The following is a 15,639-nucleotide window of genomic DNA, read 5'->3' as shown; positions in this document are numbered from 1 at the left end:
CCCAGTTCAAAGTAGCGCCATTGGCTTTGCCCAAGTGCCAGTGCAAGCACTTCTCCAGAAAAAAAAGCAACTTCTGGAGCAAACCTGAGTCTGATGCTCTAGAAACAAGTCCTCCCAATTCTCTTATTTCTTTTTCCCCCACTGAAAGCATTCAAGTGAAAATATATATACAGTCTGTCCCAGCTAATCATCTCCCCCCACCTCCCCAGTCCAGACATAGGGATTTAACATGAGGTACTACGTGTTTCTGATCCAAAGCAAGCCTGCCCTCACTCACCCACCCTCTTCTTCTTCTGTTTATGCTTTAGTAAGAATACTAAGCTGCAAAGAATTGGCCGGGTGGCAGAACTAAGCATCCTGACAGAAAGCTAAATCTGTAACTCCACCAACAAAACGGAACTACCTGGAAAGCTGCTTTCGGGCCTAAGAGCCAGTCTGGGTCCTTTCAAATTCCCATTTCCACCTCGCTCCAGTCAAATTCCACACCACCCCTCTCCCTCGACCTTTGCAACTTACCCAATAAAGATGAAAATAATAAGAAGAAGAACCAAAAAAGTCTAGAAGAAGGAAAGCAACAATAAAGAACAGTCAAAAGAAGAAAAAAGAATTGAGATTAATTTCCAACCAGCCTCAGTCAGTTTCTAGGCGTACCAGTGGAAGTAAACCCTTAAAACTGCAACTGTAGTTTGGTAAGGCACTACAAGGGAATGATGTAAAACTAAGACTGTGACAGTTTGCAATGGCTGTGCTGAGGACCACACCACAAGAGAAGGCAGCATCAGTGCGCCCATGCGCACATTCACACACACTCTCACACTCACACACACACATATATACCTGGACAATCACATTTGTTACATGCCTATGTTATATCACTTTTTTGTGCAATCACATTGAGGAATAGTCTATTGGTATCATTGGAATTTAACACAAAGTAGAAAAAAGGTGTTATGTGTCATATAGTGCTACATTCTACCAAGGTCAAGCTAGAACTACTCCTACACTAACAGCCCAATCCTGAACATTTGGGTTTGTGTTATCTGCTCACAATACGGGACGGCAATGTCACAGCAACATTAGCGTGGCACCATGCTATGTGGCGCTGTGATGGGTTAGCTACCAAGCACAGTCCCAAGGTATGCATTTATGTGCTGGAGCAGGGAATGTTAGGATTGGACTGCAAACGGTGAAGGGTTACCCAAAAGGAAAGAAAGAAAGAAAATATTCCAAAGTAAAGAAGATGAGATTCTATTGTACATTATTAAATACGCTTTTCTTTTAAGAACAACAATTCTCAGGGATTTATCCAGGGTGCTTAGAGTAAGAACAAATATCTCTGTTGCCCCTGATTTCACCCAATAGTGTTTTCTGCTGTGTGTGTGTGTGTGTGTGTGTTTGTTTGTCTAACCTGCCCCTGCTGCCAAGCCTGAGAATGAGAGAGCTGGAACAGTCCAAGCCCCTCTCATCCTATGCTCGCCCCCTCCCAACAGAAAACACATCACACTTTTCATTGTTCCTTTATTTTGGGTTACAGCAACCAGTGCAAATGACAAAAGCGATAACCCTTTTGAAATTCTGGATAAATCCCTAATTTGTATGCTTCTTGGTTTTAATTTAAAAAATATATATACCCAAACACCTATGAAACCTTGTATTAGGAGGTTTTGAACAGCAAATTCCTAAACGCAGTCAGATGAAAATAATCTGTAAAAGTTCTACTGGGGAAGTTATCCAAAAACGGGACCAGACAACGATGGCCCCTTCCACTTCTCCCACTACGTAGTTTGGTGCAGAATGTTTTATTTGTTTTTGTTTTTCATTTTATCTTTTTTCTGTTCTTTTTTAAATAAAAAGCGCAGGACTGGCATCGACTCGACTCTCTTTCCGCCTCCTCAAAGTCTCCTCTGTTCAAGTTCCGTGTGAGCCTCGCGTTGCATTGTTTGCTCGCCTGCGGTGTCCTTCAGAACAAAAGCAGCCACGTTTCCCTCTCAGTGTGTGCCGCCGCCGCCGTTTCCCCATCTGCCGCTCTCTCCTTCCAGCGTTTTAGATGTAAGGGTACTGGTTGACCTTGGTTGGGCTCAAGGGGTATCCAGTGTAGACAGAGGCTGGAGACGCACTGATATAGGTCTGGTGGGCAAACTGAGCCTGATACTGGCTTGGGTGGATGGTGGGCGATGGAAGGACGCGAGGGCCCATGCTGACGGGAACCTGGTGGACGATGCTGGCTGGGTATGTGGTGTGCTGGACAGCGTGGCGGGCCGACCCCTGGGAAGCCACCAAGTGGGCCACCGTCCCTGTCGAGCCCAGAGCCGCCGGCGCAGTGTATGTGTAGAGATGAGGCTGCGTGGGGAGGTGAGCAGCTGCAGCCGCGGCCAGGTGGGGGTGGACCGTACCGTGGCTGGGGCTGTTGTGTGGGAAGGAATAGGGTGCCTGAGCAATTGTCGGAGTGATGAAGGCTTGCTGCCGCCGGTGACTCCCTGTGCGATCCGTCGTGATGTGCTGCTGGGCCTGTTCAGAGAGGAGCGCCAACAAAACCAGGGTGAAGTTTTAATCGCCACAGTTCTCAAGCACAACAGCATGCTCTCTGGAGGCTTAAATCTCAACCTATTTTCTATCCCTTTCCATCATGCACAGTTTCTGGATTTCTGGCTTCCCTGGCGGTTGCAATCTCTCTCCTCTGCCTGGCAAACTGCATTTCCTGCAATGCTGCAACCATCCACTGGTCCCACTCCTGCAAGGAATATCTGAAAGACCTGTATGAGGGCTCAGTTCCTAGCTGGGATGAACGAGCACCCCGAAACTGTCAAAAGAGAGGCTCCAGCATTCAAGATGGCAAGATGCTCTTCTTGAAAGGTGGACTGGCCACTGTCACTCTTGTCATTCTACCTGTGCCCCATCCCAACCCCCTTGCCAGCAGCTGGTTAAGATTTCTGGGCCTCACCCATGGTTGCAGGAGCCTGAACTTGGCACTCACTTTCATGAACATCCTTTGAAAAGATATATTAGCTCTGTTCCCAACCTTACTTCCTAACTCTTGGGTAATTCAAAAAGCAGCAGCTTCAGGCTGAAGAACAAGAGAGGGGGAGAAGGAACACAAGGCTTTCCCACCTCGTCTGCTGAGAAACTCTCAAGTAGCAGCAGCAATTCTGTCGAGCTACCTGAACTCCCACCCAGTTGTTGTAATAGTCACTTTCATTACTAGTGGCTGGTTTCTTTCTTCCTCCACCCTCACCACCCTTTTTTTCCTTGCATGCCATGCCTTTTCAGAATGTAAGCCTGAGAGCAAGAAATGTCTTCCTCCTGCTTTGTTGTTGTTTTTTTATGCCACTCTAGGAACACATTCTTAGCTAAAGAGCATGGTGAAGATGCTTCAAATTAATAAAGAATCCCTGCACTTGAAGCCAGATTAGCACAAAGAAATCTGCGAAAGCTGGTCTGAATGAAAATAGGCAGTCTCCTGTGGGTCGTGCCACTTCTTGGGCAGTCTTGGAAAGATTTTGCAGGAACCTCCTGCCTGCCTGTCCTCTCTCCACTCTCCCTTTGCTTACCTGGCTGAGATTAAGAGGCTGCTGCTGCTGGAAGTGTGGTCCTGGCCGCTGCTGCCTATAGGCAATGGCTCCAGACGAGCTCCCTGAAGAGTGACCGCTGGTGGAGGTCACGATGCTGGAGGACTTCGACTTGTAGGAGGACGAGTGGTGACTGGTGGTGACTGCAGCAGGGAAAAGAGCATGCATTTATGGTGTCATGCATGCCTAACAGTCATCAGAAGCCTTTAGCTTAAGGCCATTCAAGACCTGAGAGGCAACTCTGTCCCAAGGCCATGCGTGGCACCTGTTCACACAACACACCAGCCACGAGAGCACGCAAACTCCCGGAAAGGAGCCTGTAGTCCCTATGCTCCTCTCCAGGACTTTTTGCTGCTGCATGGTGGCAAGCTAAACCAAGGTTTGACTTACCATGCCGTGCCATCAGGAACTCATGGCTGAGATCTCTCCTCACTAAACATGAGCTGTAGCCAAGAACAAACGTTGGGTACAGCTTGTGGATTATACGGAGAGAACTTAAAACACTGTGCATTGCTAAGCCAAACCACAGTTTAGCCTCTCACATCTGCAAATAGGAGCAGGGAGAAGCAAAGCGTTTGCGAGCTCCCTTCCGGGATGTCTGCAGTGGAGTCTGCTAGGCATGAAATAACTGCTAGGGACTCACTCCCCCTCCACCCCACCCCCCAAAGTCCCTTGGTCTGTATAAAATGAAATATTTTTGTACCACAAAGATAGGAATCCTGTGGCCTCCCAAATGTTGTTGGACTCAAAGCTCAATCACCAATGACCATGGACCATGCCTGGGGCTAATGAAAGATGGCGTCCGTGCAAGACTGTTGGACATTGTTCTTGTTGGTTTTACAGATGGATTTAATGTATTGTTATTGTATCTTATTTTTACTTGTTTAGTATACCTCTGCGATATGTCTGAACCGAGAGTGATATATAAATTCTTCAAATTCTAAATAGTATTAGGAACAACAACATCTGAAGGATCACAGGTTCCCCATCCCTGCTGTATGACATGAATGAAATGCAGCAAACCTGCTAATAAAGGCCAAGCAGGGATTTGAAAGCATGGAAGACAGATCCTGAAGCAGAAGGGATTCTTCTCTAGGGTAGTGGTTCACAACCGTTTTTCCCCCACTTGAAAACTGCTGAGGATCTTGGTGGAGCAATTAATGTTATTTCTGCCTGTTGCAACACTCGTAGTGTGCTATGCTACATGCTGTATGATTTTAAATTGTATCATTCTTGCTTCTTTCATTGCAATGCAATTGAAATTGCAATGCAATAAAATATGACAGAAGGAATAAAAGCAGCAATAAAAGGACAATTAAAAAGCAGCATGAATATGTAATCCAGTGGATTTACCATCTCCCGTCTTCAACCGCAAATCCACAGACTCGCTGTGGAACTGCTGAATGAAGTGGGAACTCCTATTCTAAGGCCTTTGCTTAACACTGAGAGATGTCGCCAACCTACCTGGTACCAAGTTATCACATTCTACCAACACCTCGCTGGCCTGCGTTTTCAGTGGCGGCACGATGATCGTCCGAGGATTGCCGTTGCAATGCGTTTCCGGCGCTCCCTTCGTGTCGTAGCTGTTTCCGTTGTTGTTCCCTCCTCGGTGCTGCACTGCATAGGGGCTGTTGTTGCCGGAGGAATCAGAGTAGGGGGAGTCATGCACAGTTACACAGCTGATGACATTTTTCCTTTGCTTAGACAGGGGGCTGCAAAACAAAACCAGGCCCTTCCCGCGTTAGGCTTCCACTTGCGCCAGTGCATAGATGCAAACTCAGGCTGTCCTTTCAATGGCGGCACTTAACATTTATTACATTCTCTTTATTTTGAAGGCTTGTGAGACACACACACAACCAGCTTTTAACCTAATGACTCTCAAAATGCGAATACATCTCAGAGCTGAGGTAATCAATGTGGTGCCCTCCAGATGCTGTTGGACTACAACTCCCATGATCCCACGCTGACTGGGGCTGATGGGAGTTGGAGGCCAACATCTGGAGGGCAGGACATTGGCTACCCCGAACTTAGACCAAATGTTGATTACAGGTAGGTAGCCGTGTTGGTCTGCCGTAGTCGAAACAAAATAAAAAAAATCCTTCCAGTAGCACCTTAGAGACCAACTAAGTTTGTTATTGGTATGAGCTTTCGTGTGCATGCACACTTCTTCAGATACACTGAAATGCACACGAAAGCTCATACCAATAACAAACTTGGTTGGTCTCTAAGGTGCTACTGGACAAATGTTGATTGTTTAGTTGATTTAAATTCAGTGTGTCTGGATATGATGCATTATCCCTCATTTTCTGCTTCTACATTCACTGTGTTGCCCCTCTCCCTAGGTTAGTGTGAACTCAGAAAGGCTAAGCAATTTTTCAAGCTAATCTGCCTGCAACAATGTGAAAGAAATTATGAGAAACTAGCATCAACCTCCCTTGTGTCGTGCTAGAAGTTTGTGACACAAAATACACCAGCCTTTTTGGATTCACACTACTCTTCGTGCCGAATGACACTGAGAATTTCCCACAGAACACCTTCCACATTTCTACCTACTTTAGAGAGTAGGTGACTGCAGAAATTTGCTCAAATGGCTCATCTTCTGAAAGACACACACACACACAAGCCCGACTACGGAAAACAGCAGTGATGTTTTGCCAATTGCATTACGTTGTTATAGCAACTGCAATTTTTGTAAAATGACGACAAGAAACAGATCGTGTATATAAAGAACTTGGCAATTAGGTATGTTGGCGGAAGCCATCTCACTGGGAGGCAAACACTGTAAAGAATCCAAATGGGGGTTTCCCGAAGCTTTTCAGTGCTAAATTTTCGTATTCCCTCCATGCCTTTTGCTGCTGCTACTAAAAGGCTTAGTGTGATTTTTTTAAAAAAGCTACTTCAAGGGAAGCGGCATTTTTTGTTGAAATTTTAGTTAGTTGCTTGTTGCATTTATATTCTGCCTCTTTTTTTGCCAAGGCAGTTCACAATTAAAAATGTTAATGAGTAGCGCTAAATAACTTCAGGCTGAATTCAGGAGCTGATGGCAGCAATTCCGTAGCCTGGGCTTCCTGGCTTCTGCGTTCCCTCAGGGAACACAGGCCTTAAGTAGCCTCAGGGAAGGAGGGGGAGGTTTCTGCCTTCCCTCACAGCACATAGGGCTTTCTTTATTAGCCCTAGGTAGCCCCAATAATTACCTCAGACCTTTGATGGTCCCTTCATGTGCTCCCCGGCCTGGGTTCCCTGGCATCTGCATTTCCTCAGGACGCAGGGCTTGAGGAACCCCAAGGAAGGTGGGGCTCACAGGGCAAACTGTAATTTTAAGTTGTTTAAAACTGTTTTTAACCATTGTGTTTTTATTGTTGTAACCTTTAGTACTGGGACCTTAGGATAGGGTAGGGTAGGGTAGGGTAGTAGTAGTAGTAGTAATAGTAACTGCAGTTCCCACATGGGTTGGGAGAACTGAGTACATAAACCACTGTAAATCTAGAAATGTCACTACATTAAAGATGGCACTCTCAGCGCTCCTGGGATAACAAGAGAAAAAGGTTGCAATTGCCCACAGTAGAGGAACAGTAGTTAAAAATCAAAACATTGTCAACACACCGGACACGTCCATCATCCCTAGCTACCAGAACCAATGTTCAGAGATGATGGGAGTTGTAGTTCAAAAACAGTTCGAGACCCAAGTTGGGGAAAGCCTGTTCTAGAGGGAGCTGTTAGCTATTTGCAGCTGTCAGAAGTAACCCAAAGACCCAAACCAACAGTCCACCCTGACAGAATAGATTTGCTTTCCCATGCCAGCCCCTTTCCTGAATTTGCAGAGATGAAACAACAGGACCTTTCTTGTGTTCCTTGTCTCTCATCCAACGTTGGGGAAGGAACCCTTGCAACCCTGCAAGGAAGCTATTGAAGCTCTGTATATAAACGCCAAATTTATTCAAAGAGGTTTGGGCTCTGCGTTAGCGAGGCTATAGTCTTGGGTGCTGTTGTTTTATAGGCTGTGTATATTGGTTAAAACTCTTAATTGAATTCCGTGGAATTCTAGATGGAATTCTATTTTTGCTTTAGTGTAATTTGATGCTTGTGTTCACTGCTGGGGGGGGGTCCTGGTTCGGGTTAATAAGCAGGGTAGAGATTTGCTACGTAAATAAACAAAAGTCAAGAATCGCCCTTCCACACATCTCCTGAAAGGCTCTATCCTTAACTGTGCTCACTCATCCATTCTAAGAGATCGTGAGAAAATTATCGTTGAAGACCTTGCTGTCCTTTTTATAAGACTGCTGTAATCCTCCTCTTAACTTTTATATTTCGCTTTCTAAATTAGGCTAAGCTAAGTTTTCAAGCACAGCATATTGGTGAAAACCTCTGAACTGAAAGCCTAGTCACACATTAGTGATGCGGCGCTATGATAATATCACTTGAACAGCCAGCGCCTGTTGATTCCCGGGTCATTTATTTGGGCAAGAAATTGAACTATGCACTTGGCTAATTTTAAAAATTCATCTAATATAAATTCCACAGTATATATGACCTTCAGTTTTACACACTTATCCATTGTCTCCACGAGGTGGCACTCTTTCATTACGTTACACTCGAAGGCCCCTGGGTTTCTTATTGCATTCCTTGCTGCTGCTCATAATCATGAGAATTGACAGCAAGTGTAAAACGCCTATTGATTTAAAAACCATTATGCAAAATGCATGCATAAAAATAGCGGATCGAAATTCAACCTCTTCAGCACAATCCTATATGTTTAGTTTGGAGCAAGTTCCAATGTGTTCAATGGACCTATTCACAAGTAAGTGTACATATAATCTGGTGCACACTTAGCTGGGAATAAACTGTACTGACTATAATGGGATTTACTTCAAATAAATATGATTGGGTTGCACTGTTAGCAAAGAAGTCATTTTTCTTAACCTTATAAAAATGCTCCATGTATCTCATTCTTATGTCACAGTAAACCATGGTTTGCCATGCACGTGCAGATAACTTTGTTTTGCTCCTCCCTGAGTGCAGGTGGGAGCAACAAACCACCATCCCTCACTTAGCATTTCATGCAAACTGGGGGTCATGGGTTAATTCACTTCAACGAAACCAAGGCCCGAAGCCACGGTTTGTTCTTGGCTTAACAACCATGGTTTGCCTGAGTGAAACAAACAATGAACTCCACTTCAGACATAAGACTAAGCTAGGGATCACACTGGGGAGAAGCAAAGCAGGATCAATCTTCACATTTACAGTAAAGCATTAACTATGCTTTACCATAACTTGTGAACTGGGCCGTTCTCATTTACAGCTTGATTCTGTGCCTGCTTAGATGGAAGTGTGTCCCACTAAATTCAATGGGGCTTACTTCCTAATAAAACCCTACACTTTAGGGTTGCCATCCAAGAAAAGACTCTGCATTCAGAAAATCTTGGAAAAGGACTAGATATTGTGCATCCACGTTGTTATTTCAATGTGAGAAATTCTTCCCATATTGCGTGGCATTTGTCTGCATCCTTATTTATAATAGATTGTTTTTGATATGGAACAAACGTAGCCATATGAGCATCGTCATTATGAAACCCAAAATTAAGATTTTCCTGTCCCTGTAGCGATGTTTGGCATGCTTGACATTGTTGCAAGCCAGGGCCTAAAGGCCTGATCTGGATCCCATCTGGAGACTGAATTAATTTTCCAGGCACTCAAAGTATGTCCAGGATATTAATACAGTGACTTTGGGTTATTTCTGGAGCAAATTGGGGAGGGGGGTGTGGGGAGAGAAAGAACTAATCCCTAATTATCTCTGAATAGGTTTCACAGCCACCAAGCAGCACTGTGCATTGCCTCTATGCATACACAGCCTAACCTAAACTGTAGAGCCTTCAGAATGCTGACATAGCTAAATGTTTACTGAACATAAATAATTAGGGTTTCAGAGTGTTAGTATTTTCAGAATAATGGAACTTTCAGACTAATGGAACTTTCCATAACATGGCTGGTTGTTCATACATCACGATTCTGAGGCACCCCAAATGCATGAAACAGAGGACTATCTGTAACCAATTAGAGACACACACAGAAACCACTGCCTTATAAAATGCAATGCATCATTGCACTAATCCAGTGACTTGTGTGTGTTGTTATGAATATGAATTGGACGCATGAGAATTTCATCGAATCCAATTCCGCATTCGTTGTTTATTAGTATTTCACATTTTATTTCATCCTTCCTCCATGAATCCCCCACCACGCTAACTCTCACAACGACCCTGTGAGGCAGGTTAGACTGAGAGACAGTCAGTTTTGAACTCAGGACTTCTTGCTCCAAGTCCAAACTACTTTAGCCACTACCCAACATTGACCAGAACACATAGAAAGAATAGATACTCAAGGTTGGCATGTTCCATTGAAATGAATGGGGAGGCAGTGTTGGATGGGGGAGTACCTGTGTGTAAAGGTAAAGGTAAAGGTACCCCTGCCCGAACGGGCCAGTCTTGACAGACTCTGGGGTTTGTGCGCCCATCTCACTCAAGAGGCCGGGGGCCAGCGCTGTCCGGAGACACTTCCGGGTCACGTGGCCAGCGTGACAAAGCTGCATCTGGCGAGCCAGCGCAGCACACGGAACGCCGTTTACCTTCCCGCTGGTAAGCGGTACCTATTTATCTACCTGCACCCGGGGGTGCTTTCGAACTGCTAGGTTGGCAGGCCCTAGGACCGAGCAGCGGGAGCGCACCCCGCCGCGGGGATTCGAACCGCCGACCTTTCGATCGGCAAGCCCTAGGCGCTGAGGCTTTTACCCACAGCGCCACCCGCGTCCCCCACCTGTGTGTAGGGGAGCCCCAATGCATGGAACAAGATCAAGACATTTAATCTCAACTCATTCTTTACAGAATTAATCTTGGCCACCAATTTCTATTGCATTTAGTGCCTTTTCCCATTTTGCTATGAAAATGTGAATTTCTTCTCCCAGGAAGACCATCACGACAAGAGGGAAATTACCCTGGCCCCATCCAGCAGCCGGAGAAACTGCAGGGAGCTATCTTCCCACCTCATTGGGAAGTTATAAAGTCCTTGTAAACATGGGCACAGCCAAGGTGGGGCAGGGTGGGCAGTTGACCCCCTCAAAATCAATAAAAATCCATAGCTAACTGAGGTTCTGCCCCCTAACAAAAATCCTGGCTAGGCCCATGCTTGTAAATGCCTGAGTTGGCTAAGAACTAGTGTCTGACTTTCATTCCCCCTGTCTTCCCTCCTAATCCCTTTTCCTTTTGTGTCATGTTTTTTAGATGGTTAATCTGAGCATAGAGCCCATTTTATTGCTAATAACTGTAAGCAGATCTGGGAGCCTTTTTGGCTGAACAGTGGAGTGAAAAACCCTACACATTAAATTTAAAAAGTAAAAAAAAAAGTTCTAGCATTTGACATGTTTCACTAGATGTATGGTTAACCTATGAAATGTGTTTTGTAAGGTATAGTAAAGAGCAGGAACATCATGGGCCTTTCACACCTAGCACACACCAGTGAATTTGCTCTGGGTCCAGCAGGAGCCCTGTCTAACTGTGAAAATTTCCACCTTTAAAACAATATTAAGAGCTACAATTCTTAAAGAGTTCCCTGTGCAGAGTGACTCCTTGTTAAACAACTCTGGGAATTGTAGCTCTGGGGCTGCCTAAGAGCTCTCGGGATGCTCAAAGAACTACAGCTCCCAGAATTTTCTGGGAGAAGCCATGACTGTTGAAAGCACTTTAAAAGTAAAGGTAAAGGGACCCCTGACCATTAGGTCCAGTCGTGACCGACTCTGGGGTTGTGGCGCTCATCTTGCTTTATTGGCAAAGGGTGCCAGCGTACAGCTTCCAGGTCATGTGGCCAGCATGACTAAGCCGCTTCAGGTGAACCAGGGCAGCACATGGAAATGCCGTTTACCTTCCCGCTGGAGCGGTACCTATTTATCTACTTGCACTTTGAAGTGCTTTCAAACTGCTAGGTTGGCAGGAGCAGGGACCAAGCAACGGGAGCTCATCCCGTCGCGGGGATTCAAACCGCCAACATTCCGATCGGCAAGCCCTAGGCTCTGTGGTTTAACCCACAGCACCACCCATGTCCCAAAAGCACTTTAAATGGTCGTTTAAATTGATTCCAGTGAGTGATGTTAATGTAGCCATGGTCTGATGGACCAGAGTTCTAAACCTCTCACTTCCTCTCTCTTGCACATGCCTGCACATTCAGGCGTCCCCATGTGTGAGGACAACGTACCCATGCTCCAGCAAACAGGCCCTACGCCTCCTCACCTGGTGGGTGCATGTTTCTGCTCCTCCTCCTCGTCCGTGTCACTGCTGATCGTGATAACGCTGACGGCGGGGCTGGGTGTGTCGGGGATGACAATCGTCTGCCGTTGCCGCTCCCGTGTGGTACTGGAAGCCCCATCACCCCACCCACAGGTGACAGAGGTGCTGCAGGCAGGGCTGTTGTGGACCATGGCGCAGCGAGGGGGGGTGTTCTCCTTTACTCGCTTAGACCGCTGTGGGGAGCTGATCGTCTGAGACGAGGACACCTCGAAGTTGGATATATTTCTGAAGAGAGACAAAGAGACATTTACATGCATACAGTTCCACTGCTGCAACATCTTTTCTCCACTTCTAGGTTATGTACATTTCCTCACAACACAGTTCCGTGCATAAGAAACACAGAAATCTCTATATACAGAGTTAGGCCACTGGCCCACCCAGCTCACGTTGCATCTGCAGGCGAGGCAGTGGATGTGCTGGACTGTCATCTTGCCTGGGTAATGGACTGGATGAGAGCCAGCAAACGGAAACTCAGTCCAGATAAGACATAGGCACTGTTTGTGGGTGGTTCCCTAGATCGGAAGGATGGCAGATCGCCTGCTCTTGATGGTATTACACTCTCTCTGAAGGAGTGGGCATGGAGCTTTAGGGTTCTTCTGGATCCTTTGCTGTCACCTGAGGCTCAGGTGGCCTCAGTGGCATGGAGTGCTTTTCATCCACTTCAGCTGGTGGCCCAGCTGTGCCTCTATTCTGGTAACCTCTAGGTTAGATTACCGCAATGCATTATATACATAGGGCTGCCTCTGAAGTTCGGAAGCTTCAGGTGGTGTAGAATTCAGCAGCCTGGTTGCTCACCAGGGCATGAGAGTTTGAGCATATTACGCCAACTCAAAGTGGTGGTTTTGACCTAAAAATCCTAAAAGGGCTAAGGACTGCAATACCTCAAGGACCTCCTCTCTCCATATGAACCTACAGGGACCCCAAGATCATCCTCTGAGGCCCTTCTTCACGTGCCTCCTCCATAGGAGGTCTGGAGAATGGCAACAGGAGAACGTGCCTCTTCTGCAGTGACTCCCCGCTTGGGGGATGCTCTCCCCAGGAAGTTTCGGCTGGCGCATTCCTTATACTTCTTTAGGCACCAGGGGAAACATTTCTCTTAAACCAAGCATTTGGCTGATTAACATTCTACGGCTTTTTAAATGTGTTTGTGGGAGGGAGGTTACAGTGGTACCTCGGGTTACATACGCTTCAGGTTACAGACTCCGCTAACCCAGAAATAGTTAAGAACTTTGCTTCAGGATGAGAACAGAAATTGCGCGGCAGTGGCACAGCAGCAGCGGGAGGCCCCATTAGCTAAAGTGGTACTTCAGGTTAAGAACAGTTTCAGGTTAAGAATAGACCTCCGGAACAAATTAAGTACGTAACCAGAGGTACCACTGTATTGTTTTGTGTTTGTTTTATTATTTATTTTGTGTTCTCTTCTTGTATTTCTATGTTGCGAACCACCCTGTGATCTTCGGATGAAGGGGGGGGTATATAAATTTAATAAATGATGATGATGATGATACTGGCAATTGCTCACAGTTGCATAGGGCAGAGATCCCAGGCATTACTGTTATTATTGTTGTTACTGGTCCCTCTAACAGCAAAACATTACAAGTGTTCAAAGCAAGTTTTGGTTCTAGAGGAAACACTCTGCAGCCAGGCTTTGTTTGAATTTTCAGTTTGGTCTGAGAGTGAACAAAGGGAGTAGCTGGAATGTATCAAAGGGAGGGAATTATGGACATATCACACTGCACTGAGTCCTTTGCATAACAAATGACTGCACAGTAGCATTCATGGTGCTTGTTGAATACCAATGAGAAATATAGAGCATTCTTCTCTCAAAAGAAGCATATCACTCATTGGGTTACAATAATGCAAAGTGGAGGCCGCGGGAATCGCACAGTCTGCGGGAGCCTGGTCTCCCCCACTTCCCTGTGTAAACACTACAGATATGTAGGAAGGGGGGTGTTTTGGTAGCCTGAAATGTGCTAGGAGAGCATGTTCCCCTTTTCATTAACTAACCAGGCCTTTGCAGCCTCTGCTCTCCATTTCACGTGGGCACAGAAGGCTGGAAGGCACCCAAAGTAAACGAAACAAGGGCAGCAGAGAAAGGAGAAGGATTTAAAGCAGCCGATTTGTACGGAGACAGGGACTGGCTGTAAATTCATTACAGGTCCTCTGGCCTTGGCCAGGGCAGAGCAGAAACGCACACTTCTGTGTTCTGCAAAGTGCAGATCCATTTCAACTCCTCTCTTTCCCATGCTATTAAGAGGGATTTTAGTGTTCATTAAAAGCAATGTTTTGACAGATACGTCGATTAAATTCCACCCACAAAAGAGGCACAGTGTAGTCATGCAAATGGCTCAAACATCTGCCATGACAATGTGCCTCAACACCCACTTGGGAGGAGTTTGATTCAGTCTTGGGAGTGGTTTTAATACGTGCCCAGACATTTCGCCCATGCAGTTATATCTGTTGTGTCACAGGGCAGAACCTGGCTTGTGTTTTGCAGTGCAGAGAGCCAAACTAAGGGAACTGGCCAACTCTCTCATAATTTCTCCTTTTACAGATTTTGCATTTGTGGGAAATAACAACAGCCACCCTTCCAGTCTAAGGTATTATCCTTCCACCCAGCAGCCACCTGTTGAAAACACAACTTAATGCATTAATTTAATGTTAAGTGTTTATAATCCACATTCCAACAAGGAGTTCCCAAAGCAATAAAATCATAAGCACTGTAAACAAGTATGTTAAAAGCACACAATCTATATAATAATCCAATAAATGCAACAGCAGAAATAAGATACAGGCTGCATTTGCACATAGCATAGACTATTAATAGTGGAAAACAATCATATCTCTGATGGTAACGAAACCTGAAGCAAGGTTCATTACTGGACCTCAGGGAATGGGCAGACATATTTATTGATTGATTAAATATCCATTCCTACCCTTCCTCCCAAAGAAGCTATAGAAGCTATAGAACAGGGATGAGGAACCTGTGACTCTTCAACTGTCGTTGGACAGCAACTCCCACCTTTTCCCTGGTCATTGGCCACGCTTGCTAGGAATGATGGGAATTACAGTTACGCAACATCTGGAGGGCCAAAGGGTCCTCACACCTGGACTACAACCTCTATCATCCTTGGCCACTGGCTGTGCTGGCTGGGGATACTAGAGGTTCACTATCCCTGTTATAGACTGGAACAGAGGAAAAACTGAGACATTTCTCACTCATTCAGTCAAAAAACATAGGCCAAACATATAAAGACAGAGACAGAGTATTCACGGGCAATTGTGATATTTCATCTATAATAGAAGGGGGCATAATTTTGAAATTGAGGCAAGCCAGTCTTGATGCAGTGAGACTGCAGTGTTTTCATATACTCACATTTTATTTTATCTTTCTTTTTTTAAATTAGAGGAGAGGGGAAGTGCACAGCAAAATGGTGTCATGCCACAAAGCAATCACAATAGGAATGGGCGTGTTAACTGGGTGAATGATCTCATTTCCCCACATGTAAGACTGAAGGTATCCAGGGGGTATTTCATAGTGTGGGTAATGGCTTCTGTTTGTTGCAATGTCACTAAAATCCCATCTTCTCAGAAGCCTATTCATAGTAGCAAGGTAAGGTAAAGGTAAAGGACCCCTGGATGGTTAAGGCCAGTCAAAGACGACTACGGGGTGCAGCGCTCATCTCGCTTTCAGGCCGAGGGAGCCGGCATTTGTCCACAGACAGCTTTCTAGGTCACGT

General features: G+C 45.6%; 1 protein-coding gene across 4 annotated transcripts in view; it reads right to left on the bottom strand.

Moving 5' to 3' along the window:
* Positions 1-1,501: 1,501 nt before the first annotated feature.
* Positions 1,502-15,639, bottom strand: part of HIPK2 (homeodomain interacting protein kinase 2) — a 164,141-nt gene continuing 150,003 nt past the window's right edge. For 3 of the 4 annotated variants that reach the window (XM_082240381.1, XM_082240383.1, XM_082240380.1), the window contains exons 12-15: positions 11,843-12,124; positions 5,031-5,278; positions 3,549-3,709; positions 1,502-2,508 (exon numbers count right to left, since the gene is read on the bottom strand). In XM_082240381.1, coding sequence (XP_082096507.1) covers positions 2,044-2,508; positions 3,549-3,709; positions 5,031-5,278; positions 11,843-12,124 — 1,156 coding nt within the window. In that variant the 3' untranslated portion in view covers positions 1,502-2,043. The remainder of the gene's footprint in view (positions 2,509-3,548; positions 3,710-5,030; positions 5,279-11,842; positions 12,125-15,639) is intronic. The other variant, XM_082240382.1, reaches the window with a different exon arrangement.

Source organism: Podarcis vaucheri, assembly GCF_965113315.1.
Source record: "Podarcis vaucheri genome assembly, chromosome: 10".
Lineage (NCBI taxonomy): Eukaryota > Metazoa > Chordata > Lepidosauria > Squamata > Lacertidae > Podarcis > Podarcis vaucheri.
The sequence above is the reverse complement of the archived record's forward strand: the minus strand, read 5'-3'. Positions and strand labels throughout refer to the sequence as shown.